This window comes from Prionailurus bengalensis, chromosome A3 (genome assembly GCF_016509475.1).
Source record: "Prionailurus bengalensis isolate Pbe53 chromosome A3, Fcat_Pben_1.1_paternal_pri, whole genome shotgun sequence".
Lineage (NCBI taxonomy): Eukaryota > Metazoa > Chordata > Mammalia > Carnivora > Felidae > Prionailurus > Prionailurus bengalensis.
Genome location: NC_057354.1, coordinates 119,769,193 through 119,795,148, shown reverse-complemented (window position 1 = coordinate 119,795,148; position 25,956 = coordinate 119,769,193). Strand labels below are relative to the sequence as shown.

General features: G+C 39.4%; 2 protein-coding genes across 3 annotated transcripts in view; one reads left to right on the top strand and one right to left on the bottom strand.

Annotated features, from left to right (window-relative positions):
* HADHA (hydroxyacyl-CoA dehydrogenase trifunctional multienzyme complex subunit alpha) overlaps window positions 1–21,035 on the bottom strand; it is a 50,094-nt gene extending 29,059 nt beyond the window's left edge. Inside the window, exons 1-7 of the mRNA XM_043604361.1 lie at window positions 20,928–21,035; window positions 11,609–11,650; window positions 11,445–11,515; window positions 10,045–10,178; window positions 7,247–7,385; window positions 6,200–6,319; window positions 3,558–3,660 (exon numbers count right to left, since the gene is read on the bottom strand). Of these exons, the coding sequence (XP_043460296.1) occupies window positions 3,558–3,660; window positions 6,200–6,319; window positions 7,247–7,385; window positions 10,045–10,178; window positions 11,445–11,515; window positions 11,609–11,650; window positions 20,928–20,994 (676 nt within the window). The 5' untranslated portion in view covers window positions 20,995–21,035. The remainder of the gene's footprint in view (window positions 1–3,557; window positions 3,661–6,199; window positions 6,320–7,246; window positions 7,386–10,044; window positions 10,179–11,444; window positions 11,516–11,608; window positions 11,651–20,927) is intronic.
* Window positions 20,921–25,956, top strand: part of HADHB (hydroxyacyl-CoA dehydrogenase trifunctional multienzyme complex subunit beta) — a 41,579-nt gene continuing 36,543 nt past the window's right edge. Inside the window, exon 1 of one of the 2 annotated variants that reach the window (XM_043604363.1) lies at window positions 20,921–21,028. The gene's annotated coding sequence lies outside the window, so the exon portion shown is untranslated. Of the gene's footprint in view, window positions 21,029–21,279; window positions 21,384–25,956 lie in introns of those variants that run through there. The other variant, XM_043604362.1, reaches the window with a different exon arrangement.

Sequence of the window (25,956 nt, the reverse complement as noted above, 5' to 3'; positions counted from 1 at the left end):
ATAATACCAATTCTACAAATATTCTTCCAGAAAATAGAAAAAATAATTCCAATTCATTTTATGAAGCCAGCATTATTCTGATACCAACACCAAGCAAAAATATCACAAGAAAATTATCCTTGAGACCATTAGCTCTCATGACCAGACATAAAAGTCCTGTACAAAATGTTATACAAAGGATAATACATTATGACCAAGTGAAGTTTATTTCAGGAATGCAAGTCTGGTTGAATAATCAAAACTCAGTATAACTGATATTACTAACAGACTAAAAAAGACAAAAACCACACAATCATCTTATTAGATGCAGAAAGGCTCAACTGTACTCTGCATTTGACAAAATTCAACATCTATTTTCAGCGAACTATAAAGGGAAATGTCTGTCATCTGACAAAGGGCATATATAAAAAAGCTATAGCTAACACTATACACTCCACAGCATCAGAGTGAATGTTCTTCCCCTAAGATAGTACCTGGTTTTACCACCTCTACCCAATACTGTACTATGGATCTTACCCACTACAGTAAGTTAAGAAAAAAATAACAAATGCCAACCAGATGAGGAAGGAAAAAGCCAAAATGTCTATATTTATAGACAACATTATTATTTACATAGAAACTCCTTAGAAGTCTATAGAAAAAGCTACTAGAATAAATTTAGCAAAGTCACAGAATACAAGGTCCATGTACAAAAGTCAATTATATTTATATATACTAGTGATTAGCAATGAGAAATTAAAGTTAAAATAGCATGATGTCCTAAATGTATGAAGCACTAAGGTATAAATTTAACAAAATGTAGGATATATTCAATGAAAAGTGTAGAACACTGCTGAGAGAAATTAAAGACGAACTAAATGAAGTTATACCATACCCATGATGAAAAGACCCAATATTTTAAAGATGTTAATTCTCCTCAAATTGATACAATGATTCAGTGCAATTTCAATCAAAATCCTACCATGTATTTTTGTAGACATGGATGAGAGGATTATAAAATTTGTATGCAAATGCAAAGACACTAGTATAGGCAAAATAAATTTTGAAAGAGAACCATGATAGAGGGGGTCATACAACCTGATTTCAAGATTTACTAAAAGACAATAATGAAGACAGTATGCTATTGGCTTAAGTAAAGACAGTTAGATAACTGGAGACAGGAAATCCAGATACAGACCCAAACACCTGATTTTTGACCAAGGTGTCAAGGTAACTCAAGGGAGAAAGAAGAGTCTTCTCAATAAACTGTGTCAAGAGATTGGATATTCATTTGCAAAAAAAAAAAACAAACAAACCCCAAACAAAACTCAATCTACCTCATACCATCATAAAGTTAACTTGAAATGGGTCACAGACCAAAATGAAAGAGCTAAACCACAAAACTTCCAGAAGAAAATACAGGAGAAGATCTTTGTGGTCTTGTTAAGAAAAGATTTCTTAGAGGTGCCTGGGTGGCTCAGTTGGTTAAGAGTCTGACTTCACTCAGGTTATGATCTCACGTTTCTTGAGTTTGAGCCCTGCATCTGGCTCTCTGCTGTCAGCACAGAGCCCCCTTTGCACCCCTCTCTCTCTAAAATAAATAAACATTAAAAAAAAAAAAGAAAGAAAAAAATTTCTTAGATACAACACCAACAGCATGGTCCATGAAAGAAGATCCTGATACAATGGCCTTCCTTCAAAATTAAGAATTTCTGCATTGAGAAATGAAAAGACAAGCTGCAGACAGGGAGAAAATATTTGCAGATCTCACAAAGGACTCGTATCCTAATAAAAAGAACTCCAAAACCTCAATAATAAGAGGGGGCACCTGGGTGGCTCAGTCGGTTAAATGGCTGACTTCGGCTCAGGTTATGATCTCACAGTTCACGAGTTTGAGCCCCGCATCGAGCTCTGTGCTGACAGCTCAGAGCCTGGAGCCTATTTCAGATTCTGTGTCCTGCTCACACTCTGTCTCTCTCTCAAAAATAAATTTAAAAAACATTAAAAAAAAAACCTCAAAAAGAAAAACTCAATCAAAATGGGCAAAACATCTCAACAGACACTTTACCAGAATATATACAAAAGGCATATAAACACATGAAAGAAACTTAATGACTCGGGTCATTAGAGTAATATAAATTAAAACCACAATGAGATATTACTACACTTCTATTGGAAGGTCTAAAATTAGGAGTGCCTGGCGTCCAACTCTTAATTTCAGTTCAGGTCATGATCTCGTGATTGTGAGACTGAGCCCCGCATTGGGCTCTACACTTAGCTTAAGATTCAGTCTCTCTCACTCTACCCCTCCCCTGCTCATGCTCGTGCTCGCTCTCTCTCTTAAAAAAAAAAGAAAAGAAAAGAAAAAGCTCTAAAATTAAAAAGACTGACCTTGCAAAGTGGTTGGTAACTAGAACTCTCATACACTGCTGGTAGGAATGCAAAATGGTATAACCACTTTGAGAAAACAGTTTGACAGTTTCTTAAAAGCTAAACACACATCTATCATATGATCCAGCCAATGTACACTTTGGTATTTGTCCAAGAGAAATGAAATATACATCCACGTAAAGACTTGTGGATGAATGTTCACAGCAGCTTTATTTTGAACGGCCCCAAATTGGAAACACTTAATTTCCATCATTTACTGAATGGATAAACAAATTATGGTATACCTATACAATGGCATAACGTTGAGCAATGGGAAGGAATTGTTGATATATGTGACAACTCGGATGAATCTCAAAAACATTAGGCTAAATGAGAGAAGACACAAAAAGCTATACACTAAAAACATCCTATTATATGATTGGGGTAGTGTTTACACAGCTATATACACTTGTCAAAACTCAAAGTGTACATTAAAAACTGGTAAATTTATTGTCCAATAAATAACATCTCAATAATGCTGTGTTGTTTTTTTTTTTAAAGAGAGAAAGTGCACATGCACGGGAGGGAGAGGGGCAGAGAGACAGAGTACCTCAGGCAGGCTCCACCCAGTGTGGAGCCCGACACAAGGCTTGCTCTTATGACCACAACCACGACCACGAGATTATGACCCGAGCTGAAATCAAGAGTTGGATGCTTAACTGATTGAGCCACCCAGGTGTCCCTCAGTAATGCTGATTTTTAAGAAATGCAAGACAGTGACAAACACACAATGTGGAATAGTGGTTTCCTTGGGTCAGAGGAGGAAAAGATGCTGTATGGAGGAAGTGGCACATTGTAGATGTCAACTGCTGTTAATATCCTCAGGTTGTTTCATACATGTTTATTGTAGTATTAAAACAGATGCATAAAACTGAAGGAAGGTTTTTATGAATAATGATACAGGTAATTTAAGAACCAAAAATAATGACTTGATTCAATTCTGTACTCTTGATGTGCAATTTATAAAATAAAACAAGAAGCTGGGGTGATGTTGGAAATGATTTAGTATTAGCTATACTTAGAAAACTTCACTCTTCAGAATGACTCATTTCTTAAGAGTATGAATTTTACTCTAACCAATATTCAAGACATTAACTCTTTAATAAATAAATTCATAAGGCCCAACTCTGAGGCATGCTACCACTTACCCAGGGGTTCCACCAATTGGTCAACTAGTCCCATTTTCTTTGCTCTGTCTGCACGAATGTTTCTACCAGTCAACATCATGTCAAAAGCAGCAGGCACACCCACCTAACATGCAAGCAAGGATCAGAGTACAGGGGAAAAAATATGAGAGTGACAATTACAGTTCACAATTCATTCAACTGAGCAAATATTAAAATGAGAAAAATCAAACCAGATTTCTACGCTATCTACCAATCGGTTAATTTTTACACACCAATACACGTTTTAGGTAACTCTGGGATTAGACACCTCCAGTGGAAGCTAAAATGTCTGTATTTCTTCTTTTAATTCAAATGTTAAGATTTCTGTCTTATGAAATAGATAAGATGGAGAAATAATTTCATGTTTCCTAAAATTCTGCACTTACATATTATGTCATTTATATAATACTTAAAATTCCTTTTTTTTTTTTTAATCTTTATTTTTTAGAAAGAGAGACAGAGCATGAGCAGGGGAGGAACAGAGAGAGAGAGAGAGAGAGAGAGGGAGAGAGAGAGAATCGGAAACAGGCTCCAGGCTCTGAGCTGTCAGCACAGAGCCCAACGTGGGGCTCGAACTCACGAACTGCGAGATCATGACCTGAGCTGAAGCCGGATGCTTAGCTGACTGAGCCACCCACGTGCCCCGATACTTAAAATTCCTTTATTGGAATTAGTGGAGGTTGAGAAACCTGGTAGTTTCGATAATGTCTTCGATAAAGAACTTTAGGCTTAAATGGGTGCCTGGGCGGCTCAGTTGGTTGAATGTTCGACTCTTGATTTCAGCTCAGATCACAATCTCACAGTTTAGGGTACTGAGCCTCATGTTGGACTCTGCCCTGACAGCATGGAGCTGCATGAGATTCTCTTCCTCTCTCTCTGCCCTTCCCCTGCTTGTGCACACTTTCTCTCTTTCTTTCAAAATAAATACACACTTAAAAAAATGTAAAAAGCATTTTAGGCTTAAAAACAAAACTCAGCCAGGGCTTCTTATGCAGTTACTAGAAGAATGGTTTCTAGCAACATACCAATTAAACAACAAAAGAAACTCAGCAGTATTTTCTATACCCATATCAATTCTTTCAATAAATTCTCTTGAAAATTTCAGTAAAGGAATGCACACCTATTATCAGAAAATTAACACCATAAATCTTCCCATTTTTCTGTGCCCAGCTGATATCAACTTCCCCACAAAGAGTATTTCTGCGGAGCCTTGTTTTCACTGAGCAGTCAATGGTGCCCAAAGCTGTAAGGCTCAGCGGGGCCTCAAGTCGGATATTAAGATTGCTCTGCGGCCTCCAGGTCTGATATGCTTCCCTTCTCCTTAAGAATTCAGAAGTCTGGTTGGCTGCTGGTTCTACAGAATACAGCAATGAGATCATCCAAGTCAGGAGAAAGGGCTGCCTCTTATATTTATCATGAAATACGACCCATGGATTTGAAAAACCGGTAAAATGGTACTGTGCACAGAAGGAACAAAGTAAACCATAAGCTCAAAGGGCACTGGACTGGCTTAGTCGGTAGAACATGCAACTCTTGATTTTGGGGCTGGAAATTTAAACCTCTTCATGGGTATAGAGATCACTTAAAAATAAAATCTTAGGTGCCTGGGTGGCTCAGCCAGTTAAGTATCTGACTTCAGCTCAGGTCATGATCTCCTAGTTCGTGAGTCTGTTGAGTCCCACATCCGGGTCTTTGCTGTCAGGACAGAGCCCACTTCAGACCTTCTGTCCCCCTCTCTCTTTGCCCCTCCCTGCCTATGCTCTGTCTCTCTCAAAATAAATGAACTTTAAAAAAAAAATCTTAAAAAAAAAAATCTTTAAAAAGGTAAAAAAAAAAAAAAAAAAGGTAAAAAGGTAAAAAATAAATAAAATCTTTAAAAAACTGCAAGTTCCAGAAAGACAAATATATATCTTATTTATCTTTATACTTCCTCAGAGACTAACAAAGAACCTTGATCAAATAAATAAATAATTAAAAAACATTTTTTTAAGTTTTAAAAATGTTATTATTTATTTATTTTGAGAGAGAGCATGTACATAAGCAGGGGAGGGGCACAGAGAAGGAGAGAGAGAATCTCAAGCAAGCCTGATGCGGGTTCAATCCCATGAACTGTGAAATTATGACCTGAGCCAAAATCAAGAGTTGGACGCTTAACTGACTGAGTCAGCCAGGTGCCCCCTTGATCAATCATTTTGATGAAGGAATTAAAAAAATAAAAAGTGGAATTGAAAAACTAAACACCAGGAATAAAATTGTTATTTTTTTTAAAGTTTATTTGTGCACACATACACACAAGTGGGGAAGGGGCAGAGAGAAGTGGTTGAGGCAGAGAGAGGGAGAGAGAGAGACTCCCAAGCAGGTTCTGCATTGTCAGTGCAAAGCCCGACATGGGACTTTGAACTCACGAACCAGGAAATCATGACCTGAGCCAAAGCTGGATGCTTAACTGACTGAGCCACCCAGGTGCCCCTAAAATTTGTTGTGGATCCTATACACTCGTATTTTATTTTGGTTCTAAATTCTACAATGAATACCCATGTTATACCTTTTGTACCAGAGGAAATAGATCTAAAGGGGCCTATAGGTAATGAGGTTCTAAAGGTCACAAGGGGGCTTATACTCACCATTTTGGGCAGCCTTTGTGTGCCTCCTGCTCCTGGTAAGATCCCCAGCAAGACTTCTGGGGTACCTAATACTGTTTTCCTATCTTTTGTGGCTATTCTGTATTGGCAGGAAATGGCAAGCTTCAAACAAATGAAAGAAAATCAGAATGTTAGAAAATGTACATTTATAAAACCTTAGGTTATGTGAGGGTCTAAAGATTACTTAATGCAGGAATGTGCCCACAGAATAAATGGAAATTCACTAGGCTGGCATTTGATGCTTTCTATAATTTCTCTTTCTAGCCTTATTTCATACTTTCCCCTTAATTTATTAACCTTTTTTTGGGGGGTGTGGATCTCCCTAAAAATCTGCTGAAAGCTATGGAAGCTCTCAATAGAAAAGTACACACACCATGTCCATTGCATGCCAAGTTAAGAAGGCCTGTACCATCTAGAGACCCTTCTTTTCAATCAAGAAGGCCTACTTATGATGTCCTAATAGGTTTTGCTTACCTTTGTCTTTGCTCATACCATACCCATAGGTGGAATGATTTTGTCTTTTAGGACCAGGCATATGTTTCCTTAATTAATATATATCAAAGTGTTTATCACAGAGCTCAGCATGTGATAAATGCTCAATAAATGTTATTTTATTTTTCCCTCTCTTTTCCTACATGCTCCAGTCTAGTAAGCATCTCTTCTCAGATCTGACATTATTCACCATCTTTACTATTTACAAAGCACTTACACACATATTTTGCTCTGTGTGTCTCATCTAGACTTCAGTAGCTCAAGAGCATGAATCACACTTCTGAATCTTTGCCCTGCAAACCTGAACCAGGTTTTTGGAATTGAAAGAGACCTTACAGATCTAGTTCAAAACTTCTAAATTTATAAAAATGAATATATCACACTCTGGTTTACTTGCTCTGTGCCATGAGGATGACTAAGAAGCTGATTCTCCTCTAAGAACTTTTTGCAGGCAAAACAGTAGCCTACAGTTTAGCAGTTTGTAATTCCCACCAACATGCTCAACAGTGTCTCAAAGACTTTGGAATAAATCTATACCTCAAGTCCTCCTCCTAAGCAGGATCCACTGATGGCAGCCACAATAGGCTTTGTGGACTTCTCAAGTTTCTCAAACATTCTCTGGCCTTCCTGCGATAGCTGCGTTACCTCTTCCGCGCTCTTACAAGAGGCTAACATGCTGCAGCAAACAAGAAAGCAGAGAAAAGAAACAAAGATGAAATTATACCCTACTTTGGTTCAATATGCCATCCACTGTATCCTTACCCTATCATATGTCAATACTTGATAGTGAATCTTCAAATACTCAGAAGTTTAAGAATGGTTTTGCCTCAGATAGCACTAATATCAGCTACATCATCTCTCCATAAAGAATGTTAGATTTCCGGATCCAGAGAACACGAAACAAAACATGTTGCAAAATTTTATTTTCTATTAAAAAAAATCATTAGATTACAAAACTCTGTACATGAGAAAAATCATCTTCTGGTAAATATTTTCCTACCACATTAAACGTTCACTATAAGTAACCCTCAGATTGAACGCTAATCAAAATGACAGTGGAAAAAAAAACGCTTTCAAGTTGTTTTTAGATCTCCTAATGATTAAAAAAGATTCACCACACTAATGTTGCATTCAATGTCCTTTCATTTCAGTTTGTTTCACTTGCTACTTTGGTCTTGAAAACATTTGTGGATTTTGTATGTTTGGTCAAAGATAACAAGTTTTTGTCATTTTATATACTGGGAGCTGCTCAGCTAGCTTCACAGAAGCTGCAAGTATTTTCCCATGGATACAGAAAGTTACAGCCAGGTAGCTTAGTGAGACATCCGTGTCTTTTTTTTTTTTTTTTCAATGTTTTTATTTATTTTTGAGACAGAAAGAGACCATGAGCAGGGGAGGGGCAGAGAGAGAAGGACACACAGAATCTGAAACAGGCTCCAGGCTCTGAGCTGTCAGCACAGGGCCCGATGCGGGGCTCGAACTCCCAGACTATGAGATCATGACCTGAGCTGAAGTCGGACGCTTAACCGACTGAGCCACCCAGGCGCCCTGAGACATCAGTGTCTTGCTAGGCTCAAATAAATGAGCTAGAATAAAAAGCACTTGATACAGATAATTTTGCTTTTTCTAAGAAATACACATTAAATATTTATAAATTCTTAATTACTATCCATAAACAAAAAGAGTACACAATGTGGAGCAAGGTTTGAAACTATACAGACACCTTAGGTACAAATTACTCAGCCTATAATGCAGGCTATTGTTGTATAAGGTACAAAGAATAATATAACAAACACTCATATTTTGACAGAATTAACAACTGTTAACATTTTAAGCCATTAAACTAACACTAAGCATCTCACCTGCTTATAAATGCTTTAAAAAAATTTTTTTTAATGTTTATTTATTTTTGAGAGACAGACAGAGTGCGAGCAGGAGAGGGGCAGAGAGAGAGGGAGACACAGAATCCGAAGCAGGCTCCAGGCTCTGAGCTGTCAGCACAGAGCCCGATGTGGGCTCGAACTCACGCACTGTGAGATCATGACATGAGCCAAAGTCGGACGCTTAACTGACTGAGTACCCAGGCGCCCGTTTTTAAAAAAAAAAATTTTTAATGTTTATTTTTGAGAGACAGAGTCCTTATAAATGCTTTAAAGAACTGTAAACAAATTATATATGCATAAATCTTACCATTAAAAAATAACAAAATATTAGCTGCATCACTAAAGTTCACTCTGACAAACTCAAGTTTTTAACAGTCAAAAAACCTGAAACAGTCATTTTCCCTGAAACAGTCATTTACCCTGAAACAACCATTTTCGAATGTTTGCAGTGTATCCTTCCAGACCAACGACACATTTGTATCCATAAATAAGACATTTTATGCGTGATTTTAAAATGTTTACATAAACTAGGGCGCCTGGGTGGCTCAGTCGGTTAAGCTTCCAACTCTTGATTTTAGCTCAGGCCATGATCTCCATGGTTCATTAAGTTTGAGCCCTGTGCCAGGCTCTGCACTGTCAGTGCTTGGGATTCTCTCTCTCAAAATAAATAAGCTTAAGAAAAAATATTAAAATGTTTACATAAACTACATACTGTATAGAACATTCTACAACTTGCTTTTTTTTTTTTTTTAAACTTAACATTATGTCTTTAAGTTCTAACATTATGTTGTGGATCTAGTTAATTCCTTTGAATCATTTTGTAGTATTTTATCATGTGAAAATACCACAGTTTACTTATCCACTTCCCTACGGACTGACACTTAATTGCTTTAAATTCTTCATTATTTTAACTACACAGGGCTGAACATCCTCATAAATGATTTCTCTAGCATGTGTAGCTAGAAGAATATCATTGAATTATATGATACATGCATTTTCAATTTTATTAAATGCTGCCAAAATGTTTTCCAAAGTTGCTGTACCAACTGGCATTCCTGCTAGTAATATATTAACTGTCTCATTTCTCCAAGTCCTTGTTAACATGGTATTTTCAAACTTTTAAATATTTAATGGTCTGTTGGGTTTAAAAAAAAAAGAGGGGCACCACATTGTTAGCTTAATTTTATAGCATTTTTTTATTCTACTCAAATATTTTTCTTAGAACTGCTTTCAACTTCTTTAAGGAAAGGTTAGTCTTACATGGTTTAAGCAACAAGCACCCCCCCTTTTTTTTTTTTTTTTTTACCAACTTTAACACATTTGTGTAAATAATTTTAAAAAAGAAAACTCAGAGAATTTACTTCTGTCGTCTTTTAAATGGAGGAATGATTAGGCCAAAGAAACATACTACTAGCCAAGATCAAAGGTGACTTCAAATTTCTGAAAACTTACTTGATGTCAGCACCTGCAATAAAGCAGCCTGGCTTTGATGAGATAAGGACGGCGCTTCTGATTTGATCATTAGCCCAGATTTCATTCATTACTTCTATGAACTCTGATTGCAGTTCTCTGCTTAGTGTATTTACCTGCCAAAGGGAAATACATATAAATCTAAGGGTTTAAATCTGAAGTACCAGATGTGCAAATCACCATGAAATGCTATTTTGATCGTAGGAAATTTGTTTATCCAGCAGAAATATATTGTTAGAAGCAAGAAAGGCAGGGGGAAAAATTCTAAACCCAGTAGCTTTCTATTCAGCTTTGGCCAACCATAAGCACCCTCCCTTTAAAAATAGATCTACTCAAAGAAGCAACTCAGGGTCATACTCTTAAAGAGTTCAAAACATATGCAGGCTACAAATAAGTCTATGGAATTTGTTGGTATGGAAAAGTTTGTATAACATTAAGAATAAAAGAACTCAAAATTAGACCTATAGTATGATTTTACTTTGTAAATATTTGTTGAAACTAGATTAAATGTTAAAAGTGGTTATCTTTGGGTCTGTAGTATGAATGATTTGTTATTTTCTTCTTTATAGCTTTAAAACTTCCCACTGTAGGCATGTGTTGTTTTGTGTTCAGAAAAAATGGTCAACTTAGAAAATTCGGAAAAAATAGCTTAAGTTTGAATCATTGGTCAGTGGGCACCAAAATTTACTCTAGTGAGGAAGACTGGCTCTTGTTTTCCTTAATTTGTGATAGTTGTTAATTGCCTCCATCTAGGTACTGCTGTTCCCTCTAGACCTCTAATAACAAAACTTGACACCCATTTTAGATGGGGGAAAAGCATGAGCTCCTGCAACAGAGGTCTTCTTGGCAAAGACTGGATTAATGCTTTGTTGAAGTTGCCAAAAACAAATGAAGCTCCACTTGGAACAGAACTTGACTTCCAACATGTGAAGTGCACTGTCATTCCAGTCCCTCAGGAATCTTAACACCCACATTTAACCCAGGCAATTTTCTATGAATAATGACTACAGCGGGCAGGTAATGAAGAAAGCCTGTTTAACAACCTGGTAGTTAAGATGGATAGGTGAGTTCTGACTCTTATAAACAGAGCGTGCGCTTTGGTTCTTATCTAGTAAATCACCTCCATATTCTACACAGTAACAGAAGGCTAATTTCACTAATCCTTGATGTTAACCTGACACTTAAGGTCAACTAGAAGGAATTCTTAGTCAAGGACCTCTGCTCCAGAAAACTGTATTCCTTGAGCAATTTGTCAAACTATTACAACTACAAATTCATATAAGATTACTGTCAGACTGGTGGATTTCTCTTTCTTTCTTATTTAGCACTGGATTCATGAATGTAGTTAGTAGACATAGACTGCAGCAAGTTAAATTAGGTACCTTTGAATTGGGTGAGTTAATTCGAACAACAGCCACATCCCCTTTGACTCCATAGTTAATATGGGTTCTGGCTAAAAAGAGAAGGATAATTTATTCGTAAACATGTTTATTGCTAAACAAATCTAAAAAGCAATGTAAGCATGTCGACAAGAAATTAAACTTACTTAGCAAAGCAGAGGATGCTGAAAAGTTGCGGCAGGTATAACCTGCAAGAAAAACGTATTCAAGTTTAATTACTATTTTGATTCAAATTCAATTACAAAATTAAGAGTTTCTGTAGTACCTGCTAAATATAACAAAGCTGGAGTTTATAACCACAAAAAACCAAAATGAGATTAATGTATTCTGGGCCATGATTGTGACTACTACCATACCTTTTTCATTTTAATTATCAGCTTATAAAATTATTTAGATATTAAATGTGGTAGGTAGAAGAATCCCCCCTCAAAGATGTCCAGGTCCCTGGGGCACCTGGGTGGCTCGGTCGGTTAAGCATCCAACTTCTGCTCAGGGCATGATCTATCTCATGGTTCACGAGTTCAAGCCCCACATTGGGCTCTCTGCTGTCAGTGCACAGCCACTTCCGATCTTCTCTCTCTGCCCCTTCCTCGTTTGTGTGCGTGTTCCCTCTCTCTCTCTTGCTCAAAAATAAATAAACATTAAAAAAAAAAAAAGATGTCCAGGTCCCAGAAACTGTAAATATGTTAGGTTATACGGTAAAGGAAATCATGGGTACGAATGGAAAATTGACCCAAACATAGGGAGAGTAGCCCGGATTATCCAGATGGGCCCGATGTAATCACAAAGAAGAGAGAGTCAAAGAGGACCAGATAGATGGCAACATGAGAACTTAGCCCTACTTTGCGGGCTTTGAAGAAGTCAAGGAATACAGGTGGCCTTGGAAGCTAGGAAAGACAAGGAAATGACTTCTCCAGAATGAACAGAGCATCCTGAATGAACACAGCCCTGGCAACACCTCTGATTTTAGCCCAATGAGACTCGTTTCTGACATACATAATAAATTTGTATTGCTTCAGACACTGAATTTGTGGGAATCTGTTAGAGCAGCAATAGGAAAGAATTCCAAGAAGGCTCCATGCACAGCATGGAGCCTGACACGGGGCTAGATCCCATGATCCTGGGATCATGACCTGAGCCGAAATCGAGTTGGACGCTCAACTGACTAAGCCACCTGGGCACCCCACATCCTCTTGTATTTTTATGGAGAAATGATCCAAAGTAAAATTATATAGAATGAAATATTAGCCCTAAAAAAGAATGAAATCTTGCCATCTGCAACCATACGGTTGGAGCCAGAGAGTACTATGCTAAGCAAAATAAGTCAGAGAAAGACAAATACTGCATGATTTCACTCTTATGTGGGATTTAACAAACGAAACAAATGAGCAAAGGGAAAAAAAGAGAGAGGCAAACCAAGAAACAGATTCTTAATTACAGAGAACTGATGGTTACCAAAAGGGGGTAAGTGGGAGAATGGGTTAAATAGGTGATGGGGATTAAGGAATGTACTTGTGATGAGCACTGGGTGATGTATGGAAGTGCTGAATCACTATATTGTACACCTGAAACTAATATTACACTGTATGTTAGCTAAACTCAAATAAGTTAAAATAAAAATAAAATAAGAAAATAAACTCAAACAAAATTCAAGTAAAAACTTAAAAAAAAAAGTGAAATCAACGGGCACTAGTGGCCATTTATGGAATAGTCCAGTCATACTCTTAAGAATTTCCAACTGAACAGGTCCATATTGCACTCCACCAAGGATATCCACACAGACCAGCTCCTCTTCTCCCTTTTTCCTAGTCACTTCACTACTTCACGCTCTCCTGCATAACACTGATGAGATGACATACTGAGCACAAGTCATCACGAGAGGAGTCCCGACAGGGGGTCTTTCAAACTGGACTACAGATCGAAAGTAAGGAACACTGGGAAATTCCTACGCAAAAATTCAGTTTGTTCTGGGCATTACTCTATGTCCTTTCTAGCATTGAAGGGTCACCTTTGCCCCGCTCTCATACAAACGTCTTGCTCTAAGCAGTAACCAAGCTATTCTGGAGGCCAGCACTGGGTCCATATCTGTTAGTTACAACTTCCAAACTTCTTTAAAAACACCTTGCTCTTTCTTCCTTTCTCTTTCATATTCATGCTGGACTTCAGACCACATGTCACTTCAAACCATATTAAACCACTTCAAACTACGCCTCTTTAATTGCTTTCTCCTCCCTACCCACATCTTCCAAACCTTGTCCAATATCTTAGAGAAGTCTTCTCTTTAGCTCTAAAAATAAAAAAATCATCCCTTAATAATTATTAACCGTAATAGCAGTACACAGGAAACACATGTATCCAGGAAAAGGCATAAGTTTTAAAGTAATATCAAATACAATAAAGAATTAGTGCTTTATTATTTTTTAAATGTTTATTTTTCAGAGAGAGATAGAACATGAACGAGGGAGGGGCAGAGAGAGGGAGACACAGAATCCGAAGCAGGCTTCAGGCTCTGAGCTGTCAGCACAGAGCCCGATTCTGGGAGCTGTGAGATCATGACCTGAGCTTAAGTAGGATGCTTAACTGACTGAGCCATGCAGGCGCCCCAAGAATTGGTACTTTAATAATATCCAGTGGCTCCTTCATGTATCCCTCTGTGCTAGCTTTCCCTCAGTATTTATTTCCTTCTTTTTAAAATAACTTACATGGGGTGCCTGGGTGGCGCAGTCGGTTAAGCGTCCGACTTCAGCCAGGTCACGATCTCGCGGTCCGTGAGTTCGAGCCCCGCGTCAGGCTCTGGGCTGATGGCTCAGAGCCTGGAGCCTGTTTCTCATTCTGTGTCTCCCTCTCTCTCTGCCCCTCCCCTGTTCATGCTCTGTCTTTCTCTGTCCCAAAAATAAATAAACGTTGAAAAAAAAAATTTAAAATAACTTACGTACATTTACCTTTATCAATTCATACACTAAATATTAGTAAATTTAATTTCTTTCCTTTTATATATTTTTTCACGATAAGTGCACTCTTTAATCCCTATCACCTATTTCACCCATCCCTTCTACCATCTCCCCTCTGGTAACCATCAGTTTGTTTTCTATAGTTATGAGTCTGTTTCTTGGTTTGCCACTTTTTTCTTTTGGTTCTTTGTTCTTTTTTAAATAAAAAAAAATTTTTTTAACGTTTATTTATTTTTGAGAGAGAGCACAAGCAGGGGAGGGGCAGAGAGACAGGGAGACACAGAATCTGAAGCAGGCTCCAGGCTCCGCGCTATCAGCACAGAGCCTGACACGGGGCTCAAACCCACAAACTATGAGTCATAACCTGAGCTGAAGTCGGCACACTTAACCAACTGGGCCACCCAGGCGCCCGTTTGTTCTGTTCCCTAAATCCCACATGAGTGAGTTCATATGGTATCTTTCTCTGACTTATTTCACTTAGCATTATACTCTCTAGTACTACTCACGTTATTGCAAGTGGTTAAGATTTTATTCTTTACAGTTGAATAATATTCCATCATTATTTCATTCTTAGTTACTAGTATTAAAACTTTTTTTTATGTTTAATTTTCAGTGAAACCATACTGCATTTGGACTACATTAGGGGCTATAGATAGTCTTGGAATCCACAAGCATAATTAAAGAGAGTGTGGAGTGCCCGCCTAACTTAGGAGTGCATTAAAAAAAAAAAAAAAAAAAAGGTTGGGGCACCTGGGTGGCTCAGCTGAGCCTCCAACTTCGGCTCAGGTCTTGATCTCTCAGTTTGAGAGTTCAAGCCCCACATCGGGCTCACTGCTGTCAGCCTGTCAGGGCAGAGCTTGCTTGGGATCCTCTGTCCTCCTCTCTCTGCCCCTCCCCATCTCGTGCTCTCCAAAAAAAAAAAAAAAAAAGAATACTACCATGACATAAAATGACCAACATGGTTTAATTTTATTGTTCATTACCTTTGATTATCACTGCATGCTAAGGCAGTCTTAGACTCTTGAGATCCCTCAAAATCTAAGCCGGATAAAGGTAAGGGATTTGGAGAATGAGAGAGTAGTCACAGAGAAAGACATATGGTCACAGGCTGGTGGAAAGGTTCAGCTGCTGAGAGGTTACTAGGGATTTTAACCTTTTTTTTTTTTAACTTTGAGAGAGAGAAAGAGAACATGATTGGAGGAGAGGCAAAGAGAGAATCCCAATCAGGCTCTGTGCTGTTAGCACAGATCCCAACATGGGGCTTATGTTGAGGGTGGTCTATATTTGACAAGGAGGTGGGGACCCTTCTGGATTAGGGAACTAATACACATGGCCAAAGCAGGACCCAAGAGACAATGCACCATATCTAGCTCGACTGGGATTCCCACAGCAGTATTGAGAAGTGATTCCAGGCATTAGAATCAGCTGGGGAGGCTCAAATATACTCACAGATGTCTGGGTGACATACAACCTAGAACCACAGGATCAGAATTTAAGGGGGCTGGGCCTCAGAATCTGCAGTTTTTAGAAAGGAGACTGAAACAGCAAACAAGTGGGCATGTGGGAGCCACTGATTTGGAGAACCCGCTGATGGTGCAGTGGATTAGGAGAGGGACCGTCGCGGTAGCCAAGCCTCTTGCTTCCTCTTTCTTTCCCTCTATCCTGCAGTTCTTTAAGGGAGAGGAAGAGAAAGCGCAGAAAATAGCAGCTTTACACTGATCTGAAGGGCAAGCAACATGTTAAAGAAAACTGTGTGGATGACACAAGCACCAGAGTCAGGTGATCTTTGGCTCTGTCTGCATTTTTCCTTTAATCAATCCAAATCAGCAAAGACAAAGGACCTGAGTTAAAAGATTTGGGTTCAAACATCAAGTTTATCATTTACTAGCTGTATGAACAAGTCTCTTAGAGCATTTTGGCATTCTTATAAAGATAGAAGTAAAAGTGATATAATCATTATAAACGTATCTGTAAGTCACAGGGCTACAACCTAATAAATTAAGATAGGAGAAGCCAGCCAGCCATCTCCTTAACCCCCATGCCTCTACCTCACTAATGATATACTTCCCTTCTCTGCTTTCCCATCTTTTAAAATCTGTACCATCTGTATTTACCAGTCTTCTTTCTTTATGTTTTGTATCATGGCCCCAACCTTTTCCACAAGGCGTTATCAAGAGATTCCATCTGTAATGATCTTTCTCTCCCCCGCCAATTTTGACCCTTATTATTTACTACTTTGTTCTTTTTTTTTTTTTTTTCAACGTTTATTTATTTTTGGGACAGAGAGAGACAGAGCATGAACGGGGGAGGGGCAGAGAGAGAGGGAGACACAGAATCGGAAACAGGCTCCAGGCTCCGAGCCATCAGCCCAGAGCCTGACGCGGGGCTCGAACTCACAGAACGCGAGATCGTGACCTGGCCGAAGTCGGACGCTTAACCGACTGCGCCACCCAGGCGCCCCAACTACTTTGTTCTTTAATCACTGCATTCCCCCAACTAAAGAGTATGCTCTTCCAACATCATCTCACAATCATTCATTGATTCAGCAACACCAAAAAATCACTGTGGCCTGCCATGCACTGTTCTAGGCACTTGGACTGAACAAAAAGATAAAAATCCTGGTCTTTGTGGTGCTTATATTCTACAGCAGCAGAGGATTATATATATCAGGAAGAATATCATAGGAAGAATCAGTTTCTCCTCAGTAGAGATAAATGAAGAAGTGAAAATAGGTCTGGCATAAAAAGAACTTTGCCCGTAGGGTGGAAATTCCAGTGGGAGGGGAACAGGGAATAGAACAGGGTAGAGTGGATGAGAGTGGGGATGGACTGACTAGGAATGCAGGGTGGGAGGGACGGGGTGGAAAAACAGCCGAAAAACAAGAAACATAAATATATGTAAAAAAAGTAAGTTAGGAGGTAAGTGCTAAGCAAAAAGAAAATAGAGCAGGTGCCAGGGCTCGGGCATGGGTTGCATTTTTAAAGACCAACTATTTGAGACAACAGGTTGGTGCTCATTAGCTTATGGATCAAACCATTTTTTAATGTTTTAAAAGGTTTATTTATTCTTGAGGGAGAGGGAGAGACAGAGTGTGAGTGGGGGAGGGGCAGAGAGAGAGGGAGACAGATTCTGAAGCAGGCTCCAGGCTCTGAGCTGTCAGCACAGAGCCAGACTCGGGGCTTGCCATGAGATCATGACCTGAGCTGAACTTGGACGCTTAATGGACTGAGCCACCCAGGCGCCCCATGGGTCAAACCATTTTGAACTCTTACCACTAATCTGCCTGTGCTGCACACGCACCCATATACATATACACAAAACACCTCCTCCAAATCAATAAAGACAAAAAACGAAGGGGAAAATAAGAGTACAAACATATCTTGAAACGAATTCAAGCCATAGTAGAGACAAAAAAAAAAAAAGAACCAAGAGAAAATAAGTGTATAAATGTATCTTGAATTCAAACCACAGGCAACTAAATTAAGTTGGTAGCCACAAGGTAGCTTTGCTTTTGGAATCTAGCCGTATCCATTACCAAATCTGGACAGCTTACTCCATAGCAGCTAGGTGACCTTTAGCCTATATCAACTGTGCCAGCAAAAGAGATAAGCCTTTGTCCTACTTCTTAATCATCCCAATAACTTAACTCAAAAGATACCTACAAGACCTAAAACTACAGCAGTGGAGAGAGTTGGATTACAAGGACACAAATTTCAATACAAAAATGTTACTTGGGTTATACAATCAAAAGCTTTTCTCAATATTCAACCCTGGGGCAAGACATAGGATTAAGGAAGTGAATCAAATTTGTTTATTTATTTATTTTTTAAATGTTTATTTATTTTAGAGAGAGAGAGCACGAGTGAGCGAGCAGAGGAGGAGTAGAGAGAGAGGGAGACACAGATTCGGAAGCAGGCTCCAGGCTCTGAGCTGTCAGCACGGGGCCTGACACTAGGCTCAAACTCTCTAACCACGAGATCATGACCTGAGCCAAAGTCGGACACCAACTGAGCCACCAGGCACCCCGGGAAGTGAGTCAAATTTAAATACACATCTTCTACTATGGTATTTGCCTCTAATTCATTTCCTGTGAAATTATTTTACCACTTACATATTAGAAATCGAGACTGAGGGGCGCCTGGGTGGCTCAGTCGGTTAAGCGGCTGACTTTGGCTCAGGTCATGATCTCACGGTCCCTGAGTTCGAGCCCCGCGTCGGGCTCTGTGCTGACAGCTCAGAGCCTGGAGCCTGTTTCAGATTCTGTGTCTCCCTCTCTCTGACCCTCCCCCATTCATGCTTTGTCTCTCTCTGTCTCAAAAATAAATAAACGTTAAAAAAAAAAAAAGAAATCGAGACTGAGGAGTAGGAATTAAATAAAATATCTTGGCCAAGTTGTGGCTTTAATTTCACAGTCATATTCATAATTACAGAATTTGTGGAGGAGGAATGGGTTAGAACTTTGAGGATTAGAAATCAGTTTCAAGAAAATTTACCCATCCACCAGTAAATGTTATAATCTCATTAAACATTTATTAATGACCATGGCACAGACTTTCTTTTAGACTCAGTATTATGTTGAGTATAAATGGCAATCCAGGTCGCAGGCAACTTTGAATTCACTTTCTAGACATGTTTTCAAAATTCCTAAGTTGCTATTCAAAGGGGTAATAACTATAATAAGCCACATTTTCTTATTGGTGAAAGCAATGCAAAATATATAAACATTTATATGGGTATATATATTTCTATACAAAAAATATAGAAAAGTTAAGCTTGTCATTTATTCTCAGATATACAGAATCCTAGTTCTTTAGGGCAGGAAAGAGTTAATAGCAGCATGTACTGAGAATTAATGAAAAATTGCTTTTAACCTAAAATAACTCCTTTGAAGTTCTCAAAAGTATTACTCCCCATTTCACAAATGAGAAAACAGACATAGAAATTAATTGTCCCAGGTCACTAAAGAATAAAAGGCAGAGCCAGATTCAAGCCTAAAAGACTCCAAGTTTAAATGCTTTGAATTGCTCTTTCATGGTATTTCTAATGTCTAAGAAAATCCAAAAGTCTCCTTCATTTCACAGGTGAGGAAAATAAAGCTCAGTTACACTAACATATTTGTTCAAAGTTACACAGCTAGTTAGTGACCAGAAATCACACGACCTGACCACCACCTCAGTGTTACACAAGCTGCTAATCCATAAGAAGTACCTTAAAACCAATGAGGAAGCTAGTTCAAACATACATATTTGATTTCCAGAAAGCCTTAAGCCACAAATGTGGAAAAGAAAACAAGACAAAACTGTAAGGTAACATGTCCAAATGCTAACAATTAATGTATGTATTAAGAGAATGGGTGACTCTTTTTTCTTAACCCTTCCCCAAACTTTACATTTCAATTTTTTGTAATATAATGATTGGTATATACACACACAGCAGTCCGGGGGAGACTAAAATCACACGTTGAAATAAGAAGGCAGAAAAAGACTGACTCTTCCAAAATTAATCCCTTACAGCAGACCCCAGCTACGTCTACAAAAAGCATACTATTTCGGTGGTCCAGGAGGAAGGCATATTACGAGTTAAAATTCAAACTAGCCGGTATTAAGTGTAACATGCAATAAAAAGTCACTTTTCACCTTACAGAGAGATTTGAGATGGGAGGAAAATGCTTGATTTTCCCTAGGCACCCACTTTAACCCTTTCACTGCCACTCTGAAAAGAAAAAAGATAATATAGCTAACGCAAGCCTAACTGGGTACCATCAGAAACAAAATTAGAACAGTTCTTAAAATTATCTAACATTTTATTCCTTAAGGTACAGGTATCTTATTTTTTCGACACTCCGCCCCCAGTGTGTCCACAGGCAGGACAGTGGTATTTGAGTATTTTTTTAAAAAATGTTTCTTCTGGTAAACTGCAGAACCTTCCCTTGAAATTTAACATACTAGACATTCACACCGGGATTATTGGAACTGCAAGAGTCGAGCTCCCTATTGAAATGTGGTAATAGGCACACACAAAAAAAGGTTTTGTGGGAAAGCAGCGGGGAGTGGCAGTAATTTGCAAAGCTGGTTAATACCACCTAAGAAGCTTTTAAGACAGCTCTTGTTCAGAGTAAGGTGCGGTGGGGCCACAAACATGTGACGGATTTGGGTTGCCCCAGTCCTCCTGGAACTCCTGATCTAGAAGGGACAGGTCCGAGGCCATCGTAAAAGAAAAGAAGATGGGCGTGAGCACAGAAGTGCCACGAGAATTGCGGAAGGTGCCAGACCCGGGAGACAGGACTCAGAAACGTTAGGGGTTACGGAGCCTGAAATCGTTGCAGGGCATGGGAGCAGTGAGAGAGGAGGTGTCAGTGTGCACAAGGACACAGGAAGGGGGTCCAAGAGGGGCATCCTTTCCCTGCAGCCAGGACAGAGTTTCCCAGGCGGGGCTGGAAGGTGACAGCGAAAGGAAGACGCGCCTCCCCAAGAGTTCTGCCTGGGGCTGCGGGGTGCTCCCACCCAGGTCTCACCTGGGCAGCGAAGCGTCCTGGAGGCAGTGAAGCGGCGGAGACTGCCTATCGCCCGGGAGGCCACCATCTTGAGCTGAAGAGGACGAGTGGAAGGCACTCAGGTGGGGGCTGCGGGTGGAGGATTTTGCTCCTTCAGCCTGGCCCGAGCCAGGCGCCCGACATACTGCCTGACTAAAACCCCCAATGTCGAATTGGCCCTGGCTCCTTGCCGTGCCGTTCGCTTCCAGCTAACAGGGCGGGGAGGACTCTTTCTCCGCTGGAAGGAAGGAGGCCCATAGAGGAGGAGGCGCATTGCCCACTTTTCCATACAGGCGGCCAGTGGGCAGCCCGCGGAGTTCGCTGGCGGGAGTGAGGGGTCCTTTTGGGCAGGACCCGCCCCTTGGTCACGTCTAGTCCAGGCACTTGGGTTAAAACCTTGCTTGCCCGCAGCGAGAGCCGGAGAGGACTGAGGCTAAGGTGAGTCGAGGCGTGCGCTTGGCTTTCCGCCTGGTCTTTCCCAGCGGCGACATCTGCCTTTTCTTTCCCGTCTACTGCATCAGTAGCCGCGGCCGCCTCCCTTCTCGCGGGGAGGGGAGTTCCAGGGAGCGAAAGGAGGCCCCTCGGACAGGGTCTCCAGGACCAGTGCAATAAGGACAGTAACGGACTTGCTCGAAGTCGGTAGCTCTGAGTAGCGGTGTCATCTGTGTCTTTAAACTTATCACCGCAAGTTAACGAATTCTTTGCTCGTGTGTCGGCATAAAGCGCTGGGCTATGTTGCGTTGTGTGTTTTTGTTTCATCCGTTTTGCCTGTAGGCAGGTCAGCGGCAATAGAAATTTAGAACGGGGAGTTGGGATTACCTTACACCAGCTACCTGGAGCGGGGCTTGGTCACATGACCTTTCGGGCCTCCAGTGTGGGAGGAGTAGAGCTGTTCTTCTATCCTGCTGGGAGAGCCAGGGCTCCAGAGGATTTTCTAACGTAGGAGGGGCCTGGCCATCATCTGGTCATTTATCCACTTTATCGATGAAGCCCGTAAATCAGCGTCAGCGGGCTCATCCATGGCCACAGGTGGTGGAAATAGCACTAGAGCCGCTCTACTAACTTCTAGTCACGAGCTCTACATTGCATAATAGTTTTTTTGTGTGTTGAAAAGAAGGGTTCGAGGCCTTAATGCAATTGATTCCAAAACGAAATAACGTTAATTTGCAAAAAGGATTCTTGATGATCTCCAGAAGCCCTCCAGCTCATAAGATTTTTTTTTTTACAGTTAAAAGCTTGTCTCCTGCCGTCATAATGCTATCTTCTGCATATAATTACGTTTAGCCACATTATTTAGATAAACGGTGGGAAATTCTTATATTAAGGGCGAGATAGTAAATAGTTTAAGTTTTGCAGACCCATATTGATCTCTCATATATTCGTTGTTTCGTTTTCTTCAGTTCTACAATTCTTTAAAAGTATAAAAACTCTTCTTAGCTAAAGGCCTGTGGACTGTAGTTTGCCATCCCCTTTTGGCTCTTGACTTTTTTGTTCCTTGTACTCTCAAAATCATAAGTTCCATCAGAGCAGAAATGTTATGCTTATTGTGGCTTACATAGAGAGGAACTAAGTGTATTTCTACCACCATCCATTAATATTAATAACAAACATCTTTGACCCTTACTGTGCATATCAGGCACCGTTCTAATTGCTTGTCTGTATTAATTTAGTTATTCCTCACAGAAACCCTATGAGGTATGTACTGGGATTATCTACATCTTACTCTAAGAAAGATTAATTTGCTTAAGGTCAGAAAACTAGGGTGGAGCCAGGATTTGGCTTTAGGCTGATTTTAGAGTCTGTGCCTTCCATTATATTGTCTTTTTTTTTTCTCTATTTCATTTCATTTTATTTTTTATTTTATTTATTTCTTAAATTTTATTTCTTAATTTACATCCAAATTTGTTAGCATATAGTGCAACAATGATTTCAGGAGTAGATTCCTTAATGCCCCTTACCCATTTAGCCCACCCCCCCAACCCCTCCAGTAACGCTCTGTTTGTTCTCCATATTTAAGAGTCTCATGTTTTGTCCCCTTCCCTGTTTTTATTTTTCTTCCCTTCCCTTATGTTTATCTGTCCTGTGTCTTAAAGTCCTCATATGAATGAAGTTGTATGATATTTGTCTTTCTCTGACTAATTTCACTTAGTATAATACCCTCTAATTCTATCCATGTAGTTGCAAATGACAAGATTTCATTCTTTTTGATTGCCGAGTAATACTCCATTGTATATATATATACTACATCTTTATCCATTCATCCATTGATGGACATTTGGGCTCTTTCCATACTTTGGCTATTGTCAATAGTGCTGCTATAAACATGGGGGTGCATGTGTCCCTTTGAAACAGCATACCTATATCCCTTGGATAAATACCTAATAGTGCAATTGCTGGGTCGTAGGGTAGTTCTATTTTTAATGTTTTGAGGAACCTCCATACTGTTTTCCAGAGCGGCTGCACCAGCTTGTATTCCCACCAGCAACGCAGAAGAGATCCCCTTTCTCCGCATCCTCACCAGCATCTGTTGCCTGAGTTGTTCATGTTAGCCATTCTGACAGGTGTGAGGTGGTATCTCGTTGTGGTTTTGATTTGTATTTCCCTGATGATGAGTGATGTGGAGCATGTTCTCATGTGTCGGTTGGCCATCTGGACGGCTTCTCTGGAGAAGTGTCTATTCCTGTCTTTTGCCCATTTCTTCACTGGATTATTTGTTTTTTGGGTGTTGAGTTTGATAAGTTCTTTATGGATTTTGGATACTAACCCTTTATCTGATGTGTCGTTTGCAAATATCTTCTCCCATTCTGCCAGTTGCCTTTTAGTTTTGCTGATTGTTTCCTTTGTTGTGCAGAAGGTTTTTATTTTGATGAGTCCCAATGGTTCATTTTTGCTTTTGTTTCCCTTGCCTCTGGAGACGTGTTGAGTAAGAAGTTGCTGCGGCCAAGGTCAAAGAGGTTTTTGCCTGTTTTCTCCTCTAGGATTTTGATGGCTTCCTATCTTACATTTAGGTCTTTTCATCCATTTTGAGTTTATTTTTGGGTATGGTGTAAGAAAGTGATCCAGGTTCATTTTTCTGCCTGTCGCTGTCCAGTTTTCCCAGCATCGCTTGCTGAAGAAACTGTCTTTATTCCATTGGCTCTTCTTTCCTGCTTTGTCAAAGATTAGTTGGCCATACGTTTGTGGGTCCATTTCTGGGTTCTCTATTCTGTTCCATTGATCTGAGTGTCTGTTTTTGTGCCACCATTATATTGTCTTAATGACACTGTAACAGTGTAACAGTGTTAAGCCGCTCCATTTGGCTTTCATTACTTACCTAGGGTGTTTTTCCTTTTCTTTACACCCAGGTGCCTGTAACTTCATGCATCTTTCTATAGTTCCACACCCTGCTCTAGACTACTCTGCTGAGTTTCCACACTTCCCAAATTCTTGAGTTCAAATGTCTCTTTCCTAAAGGTTAGAGCAAATGACAGTAAAGGTCAGCCTAGGGTAGTTTGCTTTGTCTCTTTTTTTAAAATATATTTTTAATTATTTCATAATATTAAGTATTTTTCAGAAACTACAGAGAATAAAATAAATATACCTATAATTCCACTACCCAGAGATAACTACTGTTAACATTTTGCAATGTATTTGTCTGGACATTTTTTATGCATTTGTGTACTTACATGTATAGAAATATTTATGTAGACTTTAAAACTAGAATTAAACTGTACATAAAAAGTAAAATGCTCATTGTAACAAAATTTTTTTGAGAAGACAGAAGAATATAAAATGAAAGCCCTTTCTTCATTCCGTGTGTAGACTCGTAGCTTTATGGACTTGTTTCTCCCTCTGCAATAAGAGGGTGTCTTACTGTATATATTGTTCTGCACGTTGCTTTTTCATTTAATATATATTGTGGACATCTTTCCACTGTCAGTATTTACATGTATACTGTGTTTCATTTTTCTTTCCAAACTCTTGTGCAGTGTTCCATGGTATGTTTGTAGTGTATTTAACCATTTCCTACTGGTGTGCTTTTACATTAGTTCCAGTGTTCCACTGAGGCAAACGGTGCTACAATGAACATCTTGACTATTTCTGTAGGCCAGAGATCTGTGTATGCTACATATACGTCTTGAGTATTTCTACAGGTTAAAGACCAATTCGAGGATTCACAATTCAGATTTTGTCAGATGACTAAAAAGTGCCTGCCAAAAAGGCCTTAGCAGTTGGCACCACTACCCACTGTGTATGGAAGTGCTCAAATAGATCCGTTCTTACTAGAGTTATGTATTAACCATATTTTTAATTTTTGCCAATCTTACAACCCCACAATGATACCTTGTTTGATTTGTTTAAAAATATTTTTATTGTTAGTGAGGTTGAACATTTAATATTTTGTTTATTTGACATTTTTACTTCTGTGAATTGTTCATTTGTTTTTGTCTTTTTAGTGGTGTATCAGTAAGGAGGCTTTTAGTTTCAAAGAACAAAATTAAACTCAGCTTGGCTTATTAAAGGGGATTTACTGACTGATAGCTGAAAAGCACAAAGGGAGGATGGACTTCAGATATGATGCAGTTTTCCTTTTTTCTAGTTTCCTTTTGTGAAAGTCTCGGCTCTGTCCTCTTTTGGGGGTCAGCTCTCTATGCTTAGGCTAACTTTTTTCATGTTTGCAAACTGTGGTAGCTGTGCCAAGCTGCAGAAGGAAAGATTTATATTCCAGAATTCCAGGCAGAAGATATGCATGTCAGACTTACTAGATTATCCCTAAGTCAATACCAGCGGTCAAGTCAATACCATGCACAATTGTTTTAGGCCTCGGTTATCCGAACCAATGATCTTGACAAAGAAAATGAAATTATTCTAATTGGTTTAAACCCTGGAGTTGGGCTGGATTCAATCCCATGTAAACGACATACGGCAACTGCATAGCGGGGTGAAATGGATATTTGGGTGAAAACCACAGATTCCATTGTATGTTATTTCTCTTTTTTCTGTCATTTGTAACAGTTCTTTATGGATTATG